At 56.9% G+C, this 15,883-nt stretch overlaps 1 protein-coding gene across 7 annotated transcripts in view; it reads left to right on the top strand.

Annotated features, from left to right (window-relative positions):
* The window catches only part of RIMBP2 (RIMS binding protein 2), a 76,524-nt gene that overhangs the window by 30,613 nt on the left and 30,028 nt on the right, over positions 1 to 15,883 (top strand). For all 7 annotated transcript variants that reach the window (XM_061170402.1, XM_061170400.1, XM_061170398.1 and 4 more), the window contains 6 exons: positions 2,659 to 2,768; positions 5,141 to 5,950; positions 9,360 to 9,511; positions 10,484 to 10,945; positions 12,831 to 12,974; positions 15,554 to 15,712. In XM_061170402.1, coding sequence (XP_061026385.1) covers positions 2,659 to 2,768; positions 5,141 to 5,950; positions 9,360 to 9,511; positions 10,484 to 10,945; positions 12,831 to 12,974; positions 15,554 to 15,712 — 1,837 coding nt within the window. The remainder of the gene's footprint in view (positions 1 to 2,658; positions 2,769 to 5,140; positions 5,951 to 9,359; positions 9,512 to 10,483; positions 10,946 to 12,830; positions 12,975 to 15,553; positions 15,713 to 15,883) is intronic.

Genomic DNA, 15,883 nt, shown 5'->3' with positions numbered 1-15,883 from the left:
TAAGCGATTTTACACCGTATTGGTTTTCCTCTTTCTGACTTACTTCACTCTGTATGACAGTCTCTAGACGCAACGCACAGTACGTGCCACCCTCGCCACCGTCAAGTTGAGAACATTCCTGTCTGCTCACCAAGACCCCCGTCCCTTTCAGGTGTCAGCCCATCCCCTCCATCCGCACCCCAAATAACCACTAATCTTTCAGTCGCTGTGGGTTCCCCGTTCTGGACATTTCCTTCCTGTCTTAGCATTGTGTCATCAAGGCTCACCCACTGCAGCTCTGTCCCCTTCTATACCCGGATCACAGCGGACTTCGGGGAGACCACATTTTATCCGTCCACCCCCGATGGATGCACCCCCTCGGTGCACGGTTCCCCTCGGCGCCCACGGTTCCCTCCCCATGCTGGCCTCTTCCACCCTCTTTCTCACCAGCTGAGACTTCTCTTCCTGAGAGTGAAGTGCGGGCCTCCTGAAGTCTGGCCCCCTGTCCCCTGTCTTCCTGCTCCATCCTCCCCCCTTGGGCGACCTCTTCTGCACGTGGACCACTGCAGGCTCCACCTGCAGCCACAGCCTCTCTGAGCCTAGGCAGCGTAAGGCGCCTGGAACTGGACCCTGGGCCTCCCGTCTCCCCGCATCCAGCCCCGCTTCCGCCAACCCCTGCTCAGTAATTGCACCCACATCTGCACCTCCTGAGGCCAGAAAGCTTCGAGTCCTCCGGGACCCTGCTCCCCTGCCCTCACACCCAGGCAGCCCCCCTTCCATCTCCTCTAAGATCACTCCCTGCCCAGCTAGACCCCATCCACACAGCATCAAAGGGACCCCTCTGTAAAACGCAAATGCGATCACATCACTCCGTCGGTGACAACTCCTTCCCAATAGCTATTAGCACTGGAGGTTAAATCCACACTGATCTGGTCCCTCTGACCCACATCCCCCAGCTCTCCTACCCTCACCCGTCCTTCTCCAGCAGCTGGCCGCTCAGTTCCCTGAGGGGACCCTGCTTCCTTCCTCCTGGCCTTTGCACGTGCCATTCCCTCTGCCAGAAACCACGTTTGGCTTCACTCCACCCGCTGGGCTTCCACATCGTACATCCGTCTGCTTTCCATCCTGATGCAGATGCCCCGGCAGTCACTCAGTAAAACCCTCAGGGCGTTGGATGACGTCCCTGGACCTCTGGACTCTGAGGGACAGGGCGACGTGGTGTGGCTAACCCACGCAGGGTGAGGATCAGGTGGCCTTCGTTCCGCTCCCACCCACGCCTCCTAATGAGCTTGTGGCTTTGGACAAGTCATTGCACTTCAGTCGGCCATGAGAATTGGGAATGAGAATAATATCGTCTGCTCTCCTCACTGAGCGTCAGTGGGGATCAAATAAAACACACAGATGAAAGTGCTGGTACCTCACGGGGCTGCTGGCCCCCAGGGGGGCTGCTGCGGCTTCACCCTTTGTGTGACAGAACGCTGAGTGACACCCTTTGTTTTTTTGTTTACGTGATCATCTCCCACGATCACTAATGTCACTTTTTTTTTTTTAATTTATTTTATTTTATTTATTTTTGGCTGTGTTGGGTCTTTGTTGCTGCACGTGGGCTTCAGTAGTTGTGGGTCGCGGGCTGTAGAGCGCAGCCCCGGCAGCTGTGGCGCACAGGCCCAGCTGTTCCGCGGCATGTGGGATCCTCCCGGACCAGGGCTCGAACCCGCGTCCCCTGCATCGGCAGGCGGATTCTCAACCACTGCGCCACCAGGGAAGCCCCACTAATGTCACTTTTATTTTCTTGTTGAGTCCTTTCCTGTTATTTTAAATTAATTGACGCTTTAATTAGAAAATCAAAAATTCATCTCACATGTTTTATTTGCAAGTTGGACATGACTTTAAAAAATGTTAATTCCAATATTTTGAGGATTTGAGAAGTGGGCATTTTACAGTCCTAGTGGGGAGGGGAAGATAAAATGTGCATCCGTTTTTAGAACATTTTGGCTGTACATACCCAAGACCTCTACAATGTGCAGGACTTTGACCAAACAAATATACTACCTAGGGACTTATCTTTAGGAAGAAAGTGGGCAGGTGTGCAACGTATGTTGATAAGGATATTGGATGCAGCACTGATTATATCAGCCAAAAGTTAGAAGAAGTATCAATGCCCAACATAGGAAATTGGTTAAAGTATGTTAATCTCTTCAGTGGAGTATTATACAGCCGTTAAAAAGGATATGATAGAATATTTCATGAGGGGAAAGATAATCATGTCATGTTGCAAAGTGTAAAAAGTAAGCAGGTGACTAAAGAGTATATGTCATATGAGTCTACCTGTGATCAATAATACATATTAAATGATTATAGGATTAATTACTTTTTTATTTGCTTGCTGATTTGGAAATTTATTTAAAAATATAATTTGGAGTCATTTAAATGTCATCTGATACAAAGGACTCAGTGTACAGCTTGCTTCCAGAACTACCATTTAGCATGAAATCTGTGTGACTTGAGCTATCGATGGCCTGAGTTTTCAGTGCATGGACCATCCACGAGCACCGAACCATCGCGTGGGTCTAAAATGTCCTGGCAACAGCAGGGAGGAGGCCCCGAGCTCTGCAAGGGACGGGCTGGGGTCGGTCTCCATCCAGAGCATCACTGAATGGGTTTTGTTTCTCTCTCTAGTTACAACCCCTTCGACGGGCCAAATGAGAACCCGGAGGCCGAGCTGCCCCTCACGGCGGGGAAGTACCTCTACGTCTATGGAGACATGGACGAGGACGGCTTCTATGAAGGTCAGTGAGAGCGTGGTAGGCAGGCGGCGCACACAGGCCAGGCCAGGGCCGGGCCCCCCATCACTCCCGGCCGTCCCAGCCTCTGCTCTGACCCTCCCGCCCTCCAGAGTTACGAGGTGTTTGTTCCCCTTTTGTCTGATTGAGTGGGGTTTCCTATTTTTAACCCCAAGCAGCCCTCTGACACGGGGTGGATACCTTCTCATGTTCACGTCCACGGAGCTTCCCAGGAGCTCCCGCAGACACGTGGGGCTGACAGATGAGGGTCTCTCCTCCCCGCCCCTCTTACAGCCCAGCACCTTCTCCGAGGCAGGGCCAGGGACCCTTTCAGGGGAACTCATCTGGTTCACAGCGATCCCACTGACCTTCAGCCTCTGTCGTTAACCTAGGGTGGTCCAGCCCTGTGTCCTGCCTGACCACTTCCTGCACCTTGCGCAGAGTAAGATCAGGAAATGGGAATTCCTCTGCCCCAAACTCATAACCTTGGTCACTTTTGTAGCTAGAGGATGAACATGGGACATCCCCAGGAGCTTCATAAATCCAGATTCCTCAGTTCCCTAAACTCTTCCATTGCCCTAATAGAAGGGTCTCGGTTTCCTCCTGTTCCCTCTGAGCAGAAAAAATTGTTTCTTGCTAAACTAGCAGGTTTCTCTCGCATGACCTCCTGGAGTTTCCTTGGAGCTGATGGTCACACTCTTGGCTCTTGTCCTGGGGTTGACGGGCCCCGAGATCAGGTGGCGTCCACTGAGGTCGGTGAGCGGCAGCCCAGCCTGGGCTGGTTTTCTGAAGGTGCCAGAACCTGGGGTCATTGAAATTCTTGGTTTCCATTAGTGACCAGAAAAACAGTGGCACAGCTGTGGGTAGGCCTCCCGAGAAATTTCACCACAACTGGTGGCAAAACTGCTTGAGCTCTTAACATAAATTCACATTGCCGTCACCGATGTGCACACCGGGGGAGAACTATGTGCCCAAGGCGGCTGCCAGATAACCCTCGTTGGAATTCTCTAGAGTATTCGCGCCAGGCACTGTGCCCACAGAGACCTTCCAGAGGCCGGATGAAAGGCAGGCGGCAGAACTCAGCGTTCCGTTGTCCACGTGACAGTGGCAAGCTTACCTCCCCTCACTATGCAGATGGTCACGGTTCCCACCTTAAGGGGTGGCTGTGACGATAAATGAGGAAGCAGACATGGGGTCTGAGGATGGGGCCTGGTACGTAGGACTTGCTGCCACTCCCATCCTCCTCCTCCTCCTCATCGTTCCTTGTGTCAAATGAGGCTGTGTTTTCCGAGCATCCTCAAGGCAAAGACTGACGTCTCAAGACCTGCCCCCTAGCTGGGGACAGGAGCAGAATCAGAGAGCCTCATTGATGCTGGGAGAATCAGGACTGACTCAGTGGTCAGCATCCCTCTCGCCCAGGCCCGGCGCACGTCCCTTGAGGTGTGGGTGTGTCTACTGGGAGCAGACCCCACCCTTCGTTCCACACTTCCCAGCCTCCTGGGTCCCCGGACCCCCAGTCAAGCCCTTTCTGCGACGCATCCGGGGAAACAGCCCTTTCCCGCTGGTGTCGCGAGATTACCCAAACTGTGTCATCTCTGAAGCCCCTCCGAACGCTTCTCAGTTCTCCACGGCTCTGCTCTCAGCAGGCTTTCGAGCCCCATGAATAAAGAGAACGCAAAGAAATTAGACCATTTCATGAAATAAAAAAATGGTCCCCGCTGTGACTGCCCGTGGCCACAAGAGCTAGTTTGGTGGCATTTTTTGGGCCACTCAGCCTCCAGGTGGCTCTGGGACTAAATTGATCGTCTCTCACCAAACGGACACGTCGGGAATTTCGCCAAGACAGACACATTGCTCTGCAAGGGGGGAAAATTAACCTTTTAATTCCTGTTTGTGTGATCACCTAATCAAAAATCAGAGTAAGGTGTGTAATTTTTTTAGCCTCCAAACCCACGCAGTTTGCACGTTGTTTGTCCTTCTGACAAACACTTACTGAGCACCTACTCTGTGCCAGGTGTCCCTGTAGGACTAGCAGGGGACAAAGTTCCCTGTCCTCCCAGAGCTTCATCCCCGTTGGAAGAGGGGCGTTGACACACATAACGCGCGTGGCTGGCCGCGGTGGGGTGGGCGCCATAGGGGAAGCCAGCCTCACTGGCAGGGTGGCAGACGGCAGGTTGCGGGGTGCTGACGCAGGGGCGGGGGTCCCGACGCAGGGGCGGGGGTCCCCAAGAGGTGATGCCGCAGTGATTCCTGTAGAGGGCTGAGGAATCCACTGTGGCCCTGCTGCTTTCCGTACCGTCCCCTGGCGGGGAGGCGCAGACACCACTGCAGGACCTCGGGCCCCCATGGGACGGTAACCCTGTCCTCATACCCCACAGGCGAGCTCCTGGACGGGCAGAGGGGCCTGGTGCCCTCCAACTTCGTGGATTTTGTCCAGGACGGGTCTCGGCTGGCAAGCACTCTGGGGAAAGACCAGGATCAGAGCGTCATCAGCCATGCCGGCGTCGGCTCGGAAGGGGAGCACATCCTGGACCTCCACTCCCCGACGCACGCAGACTCCGGCCTCTCCGACCACGGGGCGGGGACGCGGGATGTGAACATCGATGACGTCGGAGAAGACACCGTGCCTTACCCTCGGAAAATCACCCTCATCAAACAACTTGCCAAAAGTGTCATCGTGGGCTGGGAGCCCCCGGCGGTGCCCCCGGGCTGGGGGGCTGTGAGCAGCTACAACGTGCTGGTGGATGCAGAGACGCGCCTGAGCCTGGCGCCGGGTGGCAGGACCAAGGCCCTGGTGGAGAAGCTGAACATGGCAGCCTGCACCTACCGCATCTCCGTGCAGTGCGTCACCAGCCGGGGCAGCTCGGACAAGCTGCGCTGCACGCTGCTGGTGGGCAAGGACGTGGTGGTGGCGCCGTCCCACCTGCGCGTGGACAGCATCACGCAGGTCTCCGCCCGGCTCTCCTGGGCGCCCGCCAACAGCAACTACAGCCACGTCATCTTCCTCAACGAGCAGGAGCTGGACGTGGTCCGGGCCGCCAGCTACAAGTATCAGTTCTGCAACCTCAGGCCCAACGCGGCTTACAAGGTGAAGGTCCTGGCCAAGCCCCACCAGATGCCCTGGCAGCTGCCCCTAGAGCAGAGGGAGAGGAAGGAGGCCTTCGTGGAGTTCTCCACGCTGCCGGCAGGTGAGCTGTCCTCCCGGGGTGGGGGGTCGGGGGGGAGTCAGTCCCCAAGGGAGGGGACACCGGGATGTCACCCCGTGCAAGGGGAGGGGCGGGGGGAGCTGCTGCCGACAGCCGGCGCCGTCCTGGAGCATCCTTCGATCAGCCGGGAACCACGGAATACACCCACACATGCCTCTGTGTGTGTGTGTGTGTGTGAGAGGGAAGGAGAAAACTTGGATTCCGTTCAGGGGCCGTGTTGTTGGAAATATTTAACGCTTGCATCTGTAAGAGGCTCGTCCTACAGAAGACAGGAGGCAACGAGAGCACCCTAGGCAATTGGAGGGTTCTGTCTTCCCGGTGTCACCCACTCCTGGACGTGCGCTCACAGAGACGAACCATGGAGGGGGTGCCCACAGCGCTCTCAAAATCGTTCTCTCTTCTCATGTTTCCTTTTGATATATATACATATACGTATATATATCTCACACATACGGGTGAATTTGCGAAGACATGAAGTTCCATTGTGGATGCTATCTTGGGTTCCGGGCACCCGTCTGCTTCCTTCCCTGCACGCCCAGCTGTAACAGGAGGAGGAATGCACCCCTCTCCCATCCCCCCGCACTCTCTCCCAGGAAACTGTAAAGAGATGGGTTGAGACGGACCATCCTCCCGGGTCGGCTCATCCTCCGATTTATCTAAGGGGCAGCTGCCTCCGCCGTCTCCATGAGGTTCCGTCATGCTGATCTTGGCTGGGGCTCACATACAAGGCAGCCCTTCCAAGCAAGGCAGCTGTGCCCAGGATGGGAGCCTGAACACCTGGGGAAGAGCAGCCTTCCTGGAGCAAAGAAGGTTGTGTCTGCAAAGATATGTGAGGGCATATTTTGATACCTCGAGGGCTTTTTTTAGTCCTGTGATGTTCACAGAACTCCCTCAAAGTGCCTGTCTCGACACTCTCCTGGGATTTGTCTTCTGTGATTCATTAATCCAGCTCTGCCCAACCTCATTTGTCAGCAGGTTGACAAACAATTCAGTGGTTCTCCAGGATCATTTCTACTAATTGCAGAAAGCCTTCCATCTAACCTGAGATTGGCTCTCCAATTTATGATGGATTTGCTTTTTATTGCATGGTGCTCTCCAGTCTTTCTGAAATCCATCATCAACTAGAGTCTGACCTACAAAGCAGCAAGCTCAGGGGCAGGCGGGACAGACAATACTTCAAGGAGGAAGCAGGTCTGAGTAGGAACTAATTTATGAAGGGTCAGTTCATTCATCTTGTAAGGTGATGCTGGATTTCCTGCCTGACTATCGGGATGTTAGTCGCGGATATTGGGAGAGGGAGGACTTGAGCTTTTCATTGGTTCCTGCCGTGAGGTCTTGTGGTCAGTGCTGGGGGTTGAAGAAACCAGAGTCCCCAAACCCAGAGACCCCAGGGGCTCCGAGGAGAGGCAAGAGCACGTACATTGGGACGGCCGGGAGAGTCTTCGTGGAGAAGCTCACGTTGAGATGGAGAGGGACCCGGAGGAGATGCCGAGCCCAGGGCCTGTTCCCATAGGTTCACGCCCAGTTCCTGGCTGTCTTAGTCAGCTTGGGCTGGTGTAACAAAATGCCATAAACTGAGTGGCTTATGAACGACAGACATTTATTTCTCACAGCCCTGGAGGCTGGAAGTCCGAGATAAGGCGTGGGCAGACTCAGTGTCTGGTGAGGCCCACTTCCTGGCTTATAAACAGTGAAGACACTGTGTCCTCACCCAGAGGATGGGGCGAGGGAGCTCTCTGGGGCCTTGTTGATAAGGGCACGAATCCCGCTCATGGGGGCTCCCCCCTCATGACCTGATCACCTCCCACAGGCCCCTCCTCCAAGTGCCATCACCTTGGGGGTTAGGTTTGCAATATACGAATTTGGGGGGGACGCAAACATGCAGTCCATAGCAGACTAATGCCTTTGCCTGTCCAGGAGGAGGAGGATTTTGACTGTGGAAATGTCACGCGTGAGAGGCATGGGGAGGGCAGCCCCTGAACCTCATTCAGCGTGAGCTCGACGTCAGGCATATGGTTGGACCAGGTGCCCCCACGTGATGGACGTCAGTGCGACCCCCTCACCTCTGGGCCACTGGAGGGATGGGCTGGAGCTGGCAGATGACCGCTACACAAGTCTTCCCCACCCACAAGACCCTGGCCCTCCGCTGTCATTGCTCTTGTGGTAGAAGTGGGCACCCAGCAAACTCCCAAGCCAGTTTCAGTTCTTGACCTTCGCCCTTAAGAATAATGACCTATCTGTCATGTCTGAATGGACCGTCCAGGTAGAATTTAACTTCTGAAGCCGGTTGTAGGGAAGTTCAGAAGCCCCATATTGCAGTGTGTTGAGGGGGGGTTGCATCAGCCTTACTCATGAGCTGCACTGAGCCGCAGGCCGTTGCTTCCAACACACAATAGCCGAGCAGCTTCCCTCGAACCTTAATTTCCTCATTTGCAAAACAAGGATGCGCTTAATTCACAGGACTGCTGTGCGGATCAAGTGATGTAAAGAGTCCAAACTGAGTAGCAAGAATGAGTAGCACACAGAAAACCCTCAGCAAACAGCCACCGCTCCCCTACGCAGACGTCCACGGGGCCGGAGCAAGGCCTTGGAGGATGAAGCTCACACCTTCCTCCTGAAAGTCACACGTTCCTTTCCAAATAGAATGCTAGTTATGGGAGTTGTGCACCAGACAGACCCGGGGGAACAGGAGCTGCCTGTGGGTTACACGGCAGACAGGTGGTCCTGCTGTCCCCAAGAGCCACCTGGGAGGGCCAGCGACATGACCCTTGCCTCCTTGTTGGTTGAAGTAGCTGCTCAAGACTTCCATGGTGAGCGCGATTCAAACGGGTTCGGGTGCAAAGGAAGCGGCTCAGCTGGTCAGCCGGGCAGTGTGTGTGCAGAGCCGGTGTCCAGGGCCGGGTGGCTTCATCAGAACCGTCTCTCTCCAGCTTCTGGTTCTGTCCTGTCCCGCAAGGTGGTGAGATGGGGGATGTGCGGTCCAGCTCACTGGCCCCAAGTCTGATGAAGAGAGAGACGGAGGGACAGAGGGAAGGCGGAAGGAGGAGGGGCGCATTAGAGGATTGGAGAGGCGGCAGGGATTTCTTTCCTCTGCCGATCGCTGGGTCCTCGTGGCCGGCTGGCCTGGCCTGGGTCATGGGCTGGCCTGGCTTGGGTCACGGGCTCCCCTGGGGACGGATCACCCGTGAGCGGGGTTCCAGGAGGGCATCGCGTGTGTCTGGGAGCTGCCACTTCCTCATCCTCCTGCCCTGCTTTCACGCTTCATATTCTGCCCGCGACCCCTGGAGGCTTTAATAGAAGATCTCGTTTCTGGGTGCCACCAGCCGGGCGTGGTAGCAGCGCTTCTGCCAGAGGGCCATGTCCTGAAAGCTCCTCTGCCTCTGTCCCCCAGGTCCTCCCGCCCCGCCCCAGGACATTGCCGTCCAGGCCGCGGCCACCCCAGGCACCGTCCAGGTCTCCTGGAAGCCGCCCGCCCTGACGGCCACGGGGCTGTCCAATGGAGCCAACGTCACCGGCTACGGCGTGTATGCCAAAGGGCAGAGGGTGAGTCCTTGCGGGGGCAGTGCTCGCCCCAGAGGCCCCGGCACTCTCCGCTCAGTGACGGGCGACTCTCCCTCTCTCCTCAGCCCCCACGACCCACCAGCCGCTACTTAAGCACCCCCTGCGCCGCCATCCCGGGCTCGGCTGCAGAACACCGAGAATTCCGTCCTTTTTGCCCCGTCCTCCTTCGCAGAGTGCTCTCTGCTCGCCCCCCGCAGTGACGACCTGTTCTGCTCCGGACCTTTCTTGTTTTCCCCTGGGTACCAAAAATTCACATCTTTCGAGGCCCACGATATCAGGGCCCACTCAGTAGATTCCACCAAACCGATTCTTGGCGAGACGGTAGTCCAAATGCCCCGGAAACGCTGCAGGGAAGTGTTAATGCCCGCTGCAGGGGAGCCCGTAATCTCCAGCCCCAGCCGGTCCCGGCACACGAAACAGACACGGCTGCCCTTGGGGGGCGGAGCTTGAGCAAGCTTCTGTCTGCCCTCCGCTCCCCACCCTGTTCCCCGCAGCCCCAGGGCCAGGGCTGCTGCATCAGACGCGGGGCAGTGTCCCAGCTCGCCCCGTGAGAGCGGCCGCTGCAGGGCCCCCTCTCCTCCCAGCTCCTCGCACAAGCCCAGCAGGCAGGACCGCCCACGCCCCCCAACCCGCCCCACCGGAAGGGGCCGCAGTCACGTGTCCAGCCGGAAGCCCGTTTTGGCCTCTCCCTGGCACCTCCCTGGGGCCACGCTTTGGCAGTAACACGCCCGGCGTTCTGATTCCTCTGCGGCCCCCGCGTCTGCTCCTGGATTGGCTCTGGACGCGGAAGAAGAGGGTGTGCTCAGCGGTACCCCCAGGCCTCCACCGGGGCTGCAGCCTGATGCGGTTTCCGGGCCAGGAGGTGTGGTTTGAGCTGGGTGTAGGCGGGGCCCAGACCCCCGGCTGCTGAAGGGGCGCCCGGGGGGCCCCTGACCCCGCTCTCTCTGCGCGCAGGTAGCTGAGATCATCTCTCCCACGGCGGACGGCACGGCCGTGGAGCTGGTGCGGCTGCGGAGCCTCGAAGCCAAGAGCGTGACCGTGCGGACCCTCTCCGCCCAGGGCGAGTCCGTAGACTCTGCCGCCGCTGCCATCCCCCCCGACCTCCTGGTGCCTCCTGCCCCCCACCTGAGAACTGCTCCCACACCGAAGCCATTAGCAAGTGCCGGAGCCCCCGATACCAAAGATGAACACCTGGGTCCGCACGCCGCGGCGGATGAGGCCTGGGAGCTCGGCCGGGCGCCTGCTCCGGCCCACGGGCACCTGCTGGAGCCGCCCGGCCTGCAAGACTCAGGCCCGGGGCGGCGGTCGCCCTCGCCCAGCCGCATCCTTCCGCAGCCGCAGGGCGCCCCGGTCTCCACCTCCGTCGCCAAGGCCATGGCCCGGGAAGCCGCGCAGAGGGTGGCCGAGAGCAGCAGGGTAAGGCTGGGCGTTTCCTCGCCGGTACCGCTGCCCGTGCCGTGCGGTCCATCCCTGCAGCCCAGCGGGGATGGGACCTTCCATCGGTACCCCGAGTCTGCGGGGAGACGCGCCCCGAACACTCAGCACCCAGAGTGGCGGGCTTGACTTGGGGACAAGGATGCCATGTTCATCCTCCAGTTTTCCCCTAGGGCTGCATTCCGGGGCATTCCAGGCCTGAGCCTGTCGGAATCAACGTGTGTTTTCATTGCGTAGATACGGACCTAGATAACCAGAGGAAGTGGTTATCCACCAGCCTGGCTTAGCAGACGAGCTAACAACCCGCTAACCAGGCACTGGTCTGTGTCCAGGGATCTGAGAGGTGCCTCCTGGGAGTGGGCTTGGGGGCACATCTTCCTAAACGAGGATCACCTCCTGGCTGGCTCACTTCAGACTTCTAGCTGTGTGTGTGTTTGCGCGTCTGGGTATGTGCCTGTGTGTGTGTGTATACACACGGATAGACATATGTATGTACGTGTGTGTACATACATGCACATGCATTTATATACCCGTATGTATACATATATACCTACATATAGAAATGCATGCACATAAATACATTCGCATGCCTATCATTAGAAATCGCCTGGACCGTGGGGAGGAGTATTTGGATGACAGTGTGGCCACGTCCCAGAGGAAATGTGCAATGAGACGAGAAATTGTAAGAAGCAGAAGTGATGCAGGAGAGCAGGACGTGGGCCTGAGCTAGGCCACGTGCCCCTCCCTGCCTGGGACAAACCCCCATCTCTCTCCCTTGGGCGCATTTGTCTACCAGGGCGCCCAGCTTGTCTGCTGCAAGCCCAAGGTGAGGGCCCTGGCAGAGGGGACAGTGGTGGTCAGTGGTCTTCTCAGCTCTGCCCAGCCAGCCCACGGGGGTCTCTCCAGGACGGCAGCCCCTGGCAGTGCCTTCTCTGAGATGCAGGTGGAGACATCCACGCCGGTGCCGGGAGATCCTCACTTCCTGGGCATCCCAGGGCCCGGGCCAGGCCCCCTCCAGGCTGGAGGCTGGGTCAGGAACTTCAGGAGAGGCCAGACCCCTAGAGGTCAGAGCTGAGGTAGGCGGGCCACGGCCAGACAACCAGGAGGGGGAAGAGGTACCGTGACAGCACTTCACTGCCTGTTGAAAAACTGGAAATCCAGGCTTTTTGTGAAATCTCTCGATTTGTTAATAGTTACACAGCAGTGTGTACCCTTGACTAAAGGAAATGCCTGGGAACGTGCACATTTATTACGGGCAGCCTGGCGCTCCACCCTGATTTCCCGCAGAGCAGAAGCCCAGGTGCTTTGCGGTAGGAAGGGGCTGGCGGGTGAGCTCTGCCCCCCGCCCCGCCCTCTCGGCTAGCAGCCGTGCCTCCCACCACCCTGAGCTCCCAGACAGGACCCCCGAGAGCGGGCTGCAGCCAGAGGCTGGGCCCAGGAGCGCCTGGGACAGCCGGCACCTCCCCACCGCCCCCCAGCCTGCCTTCCCCTTTCAGAAGGTGTGGAGAGAAAGCAAACCTCTGAGCTTCCATATTCAGGAAAAGGTTAATTGATCACATTAGCAGCCAGGCCAGGGTGGCAAACAGAGGAAGAGGAGCCTTTCTTCAGCACCCACGCGTCACCTCCTGCAAAGGCAGGAGCTAGTTCTGGTGGGCATGGGAGGGGCGGCGGGCACCCGGGGCAGCATCAGAAAACGCCCGCCAGCCTGTGTGGGTCACTCACCCCAAGTCCCTTCACACAGTGGCTCCGAGGAGGCAGAGGAAAGGATGGAGCCCAGAAGACATGGGGCCTGGAAGCCGCCTGCCCCTGCACCCACCCCCAGGGTCAGGCGGCCTCTGCCCTGACACCTCCCCTCTTCTCTTCCAAGCTAGAGAAAAGGAGCATCTTCCTGGAGAGGAGCAGTGGGCAGTACGCAAACTCGGACGAGGAAGATGGCTACGAGTCCCCCGACGTCAAGAGGAGGGGCGCGTCGGTGGACGAGTTTCTGAAAGGCTCGGAGCTGGGCAAGCCGGTGAGTGCAGCTGCGGGGTGCACGGCCCCAAGTCCCGGGTGACAGCAATCTTAGTCCGTTTGGAAAGTTTAGATTCCACAGTGCCTGCGCATTTGTGACCTCACTGGGGGACAGTTTCAAAAGTCGGAACGTGAGGGTTTTGCCCTCCCTGACTGCCCTGTGTGAGTATCCGTTCAGGGGCTGATTTCGTGCTTCAGGTGAGTCTCCAGGTAACTGCCTGGTCTCAATTTAGGCAAAACCTACCATTTGTTTCTTTACTTTCGTTCATCAGGCAGATGTGTGATGAGCATCTGCTAAGTGCTAAGCATCATGGGAGATTCAGAAATTAAACGGTCGGCATCCCACCCTTGGAGGGACAAAAATGTCAGGGCTTCTCGTCCCAGACCAGGCTCACAAGTGACAAATCCATCCAATGTGGGTTTGGTTTCCAATTTCTGATTATGCATATTCCAGTGGGAATGTCCTTTAATGGTGTCAAGACCTTAGTCTGGGCAACAGGAAGAGTGGGGCCTGGAGAGTCCTGAGATCTTGAGATGTCAGAGCTTGGAGACCCCTCAGATGTCAGATCCTCCAGCCCCCTCAACACACAGCTGTGCAGCAAGGCAGTGTCACAACCTCGCCAAGAAGAGGGCCTTGGAATCTCACAGACTTGGACTCATTGCCTGGCTCTGTCACTGCTAGTAGTAGGCAAGTTACTCACCTTCTCCAACCATCAGGTTCTTTATCTAAAAGATTAAAATAATTCTATTTGCATTCATTTAAACACAAGAAATGGAATGCCCAACTAATAATGACTAAGATAACAAAGACATTTCATTCTCCCACATCGCAGGAAGTCTCAGGTAGGAGGTTGCAAGGTTGATTCAGCTGCTCAATTGTGTCCCGGCTCTAGGTTCTGAATCTTCCATTCTTTTGGACTTTCCCTCATGGTTACAAAGTGGCTGCCATTGCTCCAATCGTCACACTTTCATATGACAGCACCCCAAGAAGGAAGGAAGGGAGGAAGGGAGGGAAGGAGGGAAGGGAAAAAGGAGGGGGGCTTTCTTCTCAGGCACATCTCTTTTAACTGGTAGAAAAATCTTTTCCAGAAGCTCCATCAAGACTTCCCATGACATCTCACTGGGCAGAAGAGAGGAATAGGAGTCCTATGAATGGCTTATCCATGATGTATTTGGCAAACAGCAGACACCTCCTTCCATCCCATGGGTTTATTACTAGCTCATCATTGGGTTTGAATCCAGTGAGATTGTGTTCTCAAAGGGAGTTCCTTCCCATTTGCCTTGGGAAGACCTCTTTCAAACCAACCTGATCTTTGTTTATTCATTTAAAATCAATTCACTTTTACGTCTTCTCTGTAGTGCCTGACTGACAGAATTAGGGCTGGAGCAGCGCAAACGCTGACACACAGACTTCTCAGGCTGAGAGCATCTGGGCCACTTCTCTGAGGGCTCGGCTGGGTCGGGACCCCCAGCCTGGGCACTCACGCTGCCTCCCCTTCAGCGGGCCGGGAACTTAGTGCCACTCAGGTGCTGACACGTCTTTATCTAGAGGAGCGATTGAAACTGGGGTATTTTTAATAAACATGTCTCAAGATGCTATTAAATACACTTGTCTGGTCGCCCACCAGGAGAAGAAAGAAATTGCTCTTAATCGACGCCATCCAGCAGAAACAAAATAGCTTTATGCATGTTTGGGGCTCATAAATCTGAGCTCATAGGGTGTGCAGTTTGAGTTGCTGCAAATACTCGAGATGCTGAATAATGGGCGCTTGCTTTGAGGGTGGGAATGGGACCGCTGAACTGGACCAGCCCCAAAATCCCCAGACCCCATCAGGGCTGCTGGTGGTTCAGTTTACACGTTAGCAAGCTACTTTTACTTGCTTTTCTGTTGACCCTTTCCCACCGTCCCCAGACTCCTCCCCAAGCACCCCCAGCAGCGGGCCTTCCCCGGTGTCAGTGACCAAACTGGGCACAGAGTGGGCACACCACACAGGGAGGTCCCACCCCGCCCGGACCAGGCTGTTCTTTGACAACCCAGTGTGTGCATGTGTGTGAATTTTAGACTACCTGGTTTTCTTAAAACTCTTAGGCGCCCTTAATGGTGCATTTGCACGCACTTGCCTGCCACCCAGCACTCTCTGCTCCCTGACCCTAGATGCAACGTACACGCTCACGGGGCCTTGAGTCCTGCTGCCACCTGAGCTTACAACCTGTCGCTTGAGCCCTCGTCCAGCCACTAAGTTGGAGAGGCTGACGGTACCCAGAAAAGTGATGTCTTCCTGTGTGTCTTGTGAGCCCCCTGGCATTCTGTCCTGCCAAGAGCCCAAGGGGTCTCTGCCTGCCCCCATCCGGATTTAGAGTTGGGAGGCCCGGTCTGGTCCTCTCTCTGCCATCGCAGCTCGCCGTGGGCTTGGGGACTACGATTGCCTCACCTCTGAGGTGAGCGGCTCTCACCCAGACACCCAGACACGACTCTGAGCTCAGAAGTGGGCAAAGCAGGGGAGGGCCAGCCAGGAGGGGCCCCGGGTACTCCCGCATGCTGGAGCTGCCCCTCCATCTGCATCCCCTTCTCCTGCCCAGCCGCACTGTTGCCACGGAGACGAGTACCACACGGAGAGCAGCCGGGGGTCCGACCTCTCGGACATCATGGAGGAGGACGAGGAGGAGCTCTACTCTGAGATGCAGCTGGAGGACGGGGGCCGGAGGCGGCCCAGCGGCACATCCCACAATGCCCTCAAGGTCAGTGCCCAGGGGCGCCGGGCCCCTCCCCGCCATCCCCACAGTCGCCCAACCCTGTCCCTTTGCCGGGCCATGAGGCCGGCGCCAGAGGCACCTGGCCCTGCAAGCAGAGCCCACAGATTTGCATGGGCTTCGCTCACTATTGAGTCTGCGCTCGGGGTCTCCTGTCCC

The sequence above is a fragment of the Eubalaena glacialis genome, chromosome 15 (assembly GCF_028564815.1).
Source record: "Eubalaena glacialis isolate mEubGla1 chromosome 15, mEubGla1.1.hap2.+ XY, whole genome shotgun sequence".
Classification (NCBI taxonomy): domain Eukaryota; kingdom Metazoa; phylum Chordata; class Mammalia; order Artiodactyla; family Balaenidae; genus Eubalaena; species Eubalaena glacialis.
The sequence above is the reverse complement of the archived record's forward strand: the minus strand, read 5'-3'. Positions and strand labels throughout refer to the sequence as shown.